We start from the raw sequence: 5366 nt of genomic DNA, 5'->3' as shown, positions 1-5366 counted from the left end.
TCACTCTAGCTCGACATGCAAGATGCCCAACCAGAGTTCTGACCATGGAGGAAGTCGATGAGATCTGACAGCGACCGATGAGAGATTTCATCTGACCCACAAACCCCCCTCCCTTCCCCCCTTACTCCCTTTTCTCCTTAGTGCCTTAGTGTTTTAGTGTTAGTTCTTTGTAACTTGGTAATTTCCGTACTCAGACATGGTATCAGATTCACCAATTGTAACTTTTTGGTCTCATAGGTCATTTTGGCCTTTTGAAGACGTTAATATAACATTTCATTTCATCTCTCTCTCTCTCTCTCTCTCTCTCTCTCTCTCTCCCCCCCCCTTCGAATAGATCTTTGAGCTCTCTTAGGATAGTTCCTACAACATTAAACCTTCTCTTCTTCTCGACGGTATGAGGAGGAGGTTAGGCACGATTTTGCATTATTTTATCACATGCAAATACCAATAAACTGTTTCTTCTTTGATTAGGATTAGTTATATTTCTCGTCATTGACAGTCTTTGTATGACAATATAAGGATTATTCAACCCAGATACTAAGGTTGCCATTGTAGCGTGCCTCTAACTACACAACCATTAGGCCCCACCACAAATTGCACTTAAATTCACTCCCCATTTAATTTCGTGCCATTTGGACTCAAAATATGAGCTTGGATTCACTCGCCAAGCTCACAAATTTGAAGCATTGACACCATGATCTGGAATAAAGGCATGCCAAATCCTAGGAGGAAGGTTGGTCATTGAGAGGGGTTGTCATTTGGGGTTGTTTCTTTCTTTCTTGGGCCATGACATGATGGAACCTTCCAAAAGCAAAAGGAGTGCTTTTCTCGAACAAATGATGTCCAATGGATTAACCATAAGCTATTGTGGTTAATCCACTTTGCAAAACAGCTGAGGAGTGTCATTTTTCCTAAAGCTTGTGCCACGAGTTTTTCTAATTCCACCAAGGATTTGATGCACTTTTTGTTAAGAGTACTCTTTATGAGTGTAATTCCTTCTCATTTTGGGCTCACAATAACATTAGCAAGGATATATTTTATAGGGATACTATGATTAGCAAAAATGTACAAAATTCTTAAAAGGATTTTTTCATTGCATATAGCATTTTATTGCAAATTGTTAAAGGTAAAAAACTAGTGTTACATATCTTTTGGAACGCGTGGAGCAGTAGAGGAGGGGGTACGTAGGTATGATGCTTTAAAGTGCATGTATGTGTGTGTATCCGTCCTTATGCCTCTACATCCACAAACTCTTGTCGTAGGTGACAGAGTGGGACAACCCGGTCTACCCGACCACTAATCCTAAAGCAATGAGGCCAACTATAGCAGTCTACAAAAATGCACAAAAACTCCTAATCAATGACCAAATACACATTAGCACAAAGCTTCTACTCAACAAGGGAAGAGGTAGGAGGCTTTGCAAGAAACTCATGATCTTGTAAGAGATGCTTCAAAACATCACTTGGGAAGGCAGTGCATATCTCTACATCACCTTGCTTGGATCCAGACTTGCCTCCAAAGAGGACCAGCTCCCCATCCTCCGTTTGGTTTGCCCCACCCAAAATCTACTTTATATGCAGGGAAATGTGGCGAGGTCGCCACATGCAAACCCTGCATTACTAGCATAGCCCTGAAGGCACTTATTAGCCTGTTATCATGAATCTCATGCCAATTCATGAGGGCTTCCACAATATCCTCCCTCACTCCTGCCAATTTCTCATGGATCCGGCTCGCTGTTGACCATGCATGCTCTTTGCGATATTACCAGCAGCACATGGTACAGGCGGTGAGATGCAGGAGCGACAATCGATTAGCACAAAAACATAGGTTGGCTCATCAGCATGTGAATATGTGAGCATCAAATGGTTACATCCTTATGAAGGGTATAAAATATGAAGCTACTAAATGAGGCCAGCTCCAAGGCTCTCTACGAAATTGCCAGGGACTCCCAATCAAGGAAAGAGGCAGGGGGCTTTGCAAGAAACTCGGGATCTTGCAAGAGATGCTTCAACACATCACCAGGTAAGGCAGTACATATCTCTACATCACCTTGCTTGGATCCAGGCCTGCCCCCAAAAAAGACCAACTCCCCATTCCATGCCACCTTCACAGTACGCACTGCCGCCGGTTTGCCCCACCCAAAATCTACTCTATACACAGGGAAATGTGGTGAGCTTGACACACTCAAACCCTTCATTAGTGGCATAGCCCCTAAGAAACTCATAAGACTGTTATCATGAATCTCAAGCCAATTCATGAAGGCTTCCACAACATCCTCCCTCACTCCCGCAATTTTCTCATGTATCCGACTCACTGTAGACCATATAGGCTCTTTGCGAATTTTGCCGGCAGTGCTTAAGGCTGTGCCTATGCCAAGGACATTCCCGAAGTATGCATGCGGTAGTGGCAGTGAGATGCGGGAGCGACAATTGATTGGCACAAAAACGAAGGTTGACTCACCAGGTGGAGATTTCCTGGCGCAGGAGGTTCGCTTCCAGAAGTGCGCGCATGTGACCTCAAAAGAAGTGAAGCCTTCACCTGCCTCACTCTTTAGTTGCTTGATTGCAGAGGCAGACAATGTGAGCACATATTGCACCAAGGGCTCAGGCTTGGGAAGGGACTTGCCACCATTTTCAGAGGACTTGGTTTTTGAGCTCTTGTCATCATGCCCATTTTCTCCATTTTCGGAGCTGGCATTAACTTCTTCCCTTCCACCTTCTGATGTATTTGCTGGTAAAGAAGCAGCTTCCTCGTCACTATCCTTCTTCTTGCTTGCCAGGGTAGTTTCTTTGTCCAAAGTCTTTGGGTCGTCTGCTTCCATGCTTCGCGCCTTGTCATCCAATCTTGAATTGTCTGCCTCTACAATAAGGTCCTCTTCCCCTGCTTTATCTTCCTCACTGATCTGCAAATCAAGGCTCCATGTGGCTTTCGTTGGAGACAGCTCGTGCACCGCTAGCCTATTGTGTACCGGGGTTAGACTCAAGGGAACCCCTCTTGAGCACTCTCCCCATGACACCATAAAGTCCCATAAAGACTGCCCATCTGCAACAACATGGCTGTGTGCAACCCCAAGTGCAAGGCCACCGTCCGAGAACAGGGTGGCCTGCTGACATGAAAGGACAATTCTCTCTCTCTCTCTCTCTCTCTCTCTCTCTCTCTCTCTCTCTCTCTCTCTCATACATGCACACGCACACTCATGCTATATATTACCTGAATGGAGAGAAGGGGACTAGAAAAGAGGCACTCTCCCTTGTGATCTGGCTGTTGGCAAAGCTGATCAAAGAAGGGCTTCATCTGAAAGCCGTCTTCAGCAAGCAGGGAAAGGGGCATGTCCATGGAGGCCTCTACGAATTCGACTCCGGCATCGTTGCAATCAATGAAGAGCCTGTGGGGAGGGTTTGCACCCTTCACGAGGCGGCCACAGAAGGGGAAGTAATGGACCAAGCAGAGAGCAAGGCTGCTTTTGAGCTGCCGCATCAGATCCGGAGCCGGCAGGACATGATCATCATCGCCGTTTTGCAATGGTAGTGCACGTGGCTGCGGGTAGAAGAGGAGCCGGCGGTTGTAGCCGACCTCCTGCCAGATGATATCGAGGCAGGAGAGGAAAAGAGGGTGGGGAATGGAGGGGATGGTAGGAAGGACGGTCTCTCTGTCTAATATCATCACCTCCGGTGGCAGGGGGGGTGGGGGGGGCGGGGGAGGCGGCACCATTGAATCTGCAGTAGCCTGGTGATCTGTGGGCGCCCTAGAGCTGTGGGTGCAAGCTTGATGGGAGACCGAGAACCAGGCTCTGCTTATTCAGACCGCGCATGCGCTGTAAACAGCTTTTCAAACCGAAAAATGCAGGCCCGCCCTAACCTGCTATCGCAGGCATTCGCAGCTATGGTGATGTTCACATCCAGGGTTTGATATGCAGTGGTCACACCAGGCATAGTTATTTTTGGAGATAACTAAGCCTATGTTTTGGTCACATGAGAGAAAGCTGGGTGCTTAGTTCTTCTATGCCCAAGATTTTGCAACTATATCGAAATCGGCATAGTTACAGACACTACTACTCCATAGCCATTATTGAAGGCGGCAACTTCTGCTCGCAATCAGGTGCAACCTAACGTGGCCTATGTGGAAAGGAGCTCGTTGCACAGAGTGGGGTCATTGCTAGTAGCAAAAGCAGACAAGCGTACCCTTTAGTCAATGACACATACCTACAACTGTAGGTTGTTGCAACAAATTGCCTTACGGGGACCACGACAGTCTCAGTGTGCAGGCATAGTTGCCTCTTATTTATTGCAATGAGGCATAGTTATCAGTTATGATAACTATGCTCGCGTAGAAAAGAATTTTCAAATTTTCTTTTTAAGGCATTGATTGGACGCATACAGAGTGCCTGCGCAACACTACTTGTAATGAATATAAATTTATGAGTGCTCTTGCAACACTACATGTAATCTAAACTAGCATAATATGGCGGAAGGGGTAGCCTTTTACACGCGTCGAAATCTGCGAAACATGAAGGCTAAACTCCAAAACTAAGAGAAGCCCACGTGCACGCAATAACGAGGGGGAGAGAGAGAGAGAAAGAGAGAGAGAGAGAGAGGCCGTCGAAGGCGGCCGGTCGTAGTAGTGAGTATAAAGGATAGGTACAATAAGCTTTAAAAATACAAAAGCTTAGAAACAAGTGATAAAATCAAGGCCTTCCATAAAATAATGCAACTATAAGTAAAACAAGTAATAAAATTACTAGGCCTTCCAGACATAGTAGAATTTTCTTTTTGACATGCATTTTTCCAAGCGCCCTTTCATATACTTTTTGTAATGCGCTTAACTTATGTTCTTTACCAGATATAACGTTAACTCAAGGGTATAAACACCAAAAATGACAGGCAATTTCGAGATCCTAGCATGTCAGTTTTTTTAAAACACTTGTTCTGATAGGCAAAATAGCCCTTGACAAAAAAATTAGGTGACAGTTTAAGCCTTGATTTGAGTTTAGATCCCACTTTAAAAGCTCTACATCTTTAAGCTCTTTATTAAAAAAAACATAAGCACATAAAATTGAATTAAAATAGCAACTCTAAGCTTTAGAGCCCTATTCTCTAGACCTCACTTTAAAAATTCTACATCCTTAAGCTCTAGAGCCCCCTTTACAAATTTAAAACTCTAGATCCCTAAGCTATAAATCCCACTTTAAAAGCTCTAAATTTCTATGCCCTAAAACTCTAGCACCTCTGGGTGACCCTCCCCCTACATGTAGGTTCATGTTACATTTTCACTTTCTTTAATTCAAAATTTTACCTTCTAAAAAACCAAGTGATAAAATCACCAGGCTTGCCAGGCATAATCGAAATTTCTTTTTGACATGCAATTTT

General features: G+C 44.7%; 1 protein-coding gene across 2 annotated transcripts; it reads right to left on the bottom strand.

The window, feature by feature from the left end:
• Positions 1-1810: 1810 nt before the first annotated feature.
• Positions 1811-3941, bottom strand: LOC147451993 (shikimate O-hydroxycinnamoyltransferase-like). 2 transcript variants are annotated; one of them, XM_086517837.1, is made up of 2 exons: positions 3211-3941; positions 1811-3106 (listed from the first exon to the last, which is right to left on the bottom strand). In XM_086517837.1, exons 1-2 carry the CDS (start codon positions 3709-3711, stop codon positions 1928-1930), a joined length of 1680 nt encoding a protein of 559 aa, XP_086373963.1. In that variant the 5' UTR covers positions 3712-3941; the 3' UTR covers positions 1811-1927. The 2 variants fall into 2 exon arrangements, with proteins under 2 accessions (XP_086373963.1, XP_086373964.1); XM_086517838.1 differs by having other exon boundaries at positions 1811-3103; positions 3211-3938.
• Positions 3942-5366: the final 1425 nt, after the last annotated feature.

Source organism: Adiantum capillus-veneris, chromosome 8 (assembly GCF_014529385.1).
Source record: "Adiantum capillus-veneris isolate H3 chromosome 8, ASM1452938v2, whole genome shotgun sequence".
In the NCBI taxonomy this organism is placed as follows: Eukaryota; Viridiplantae; Streptophyta; class Polypodiopsida; order Polypodiales; family Pteridaceae; genus Adiantum; species Adiantum capillus-veneris.
Note: the sequence above shows the minus strand (reverse complement) of the source record. Positions and strands in the feature narration are given on the sequence as shown.

What these genes read in the sequence shown, in the direction of transcription:
- LOC147451993 (XM_086517837.1), bottom strand. Translation starts at nt 3,711, where the DNA reads ATGGTGCCGCCTCCCCCGCCCCCCCCACCCCCCCTGCCACCGGAGGTG. An exon ending in GTCCCCTTCTCTCCATTCAG is followed by an intron (nt 3,107 to 3,210) that starts GTAATATATAGC and finishes CTTTCATGTCAG; the next exon opens with CAGGCCACCCTGTTCTCGGA.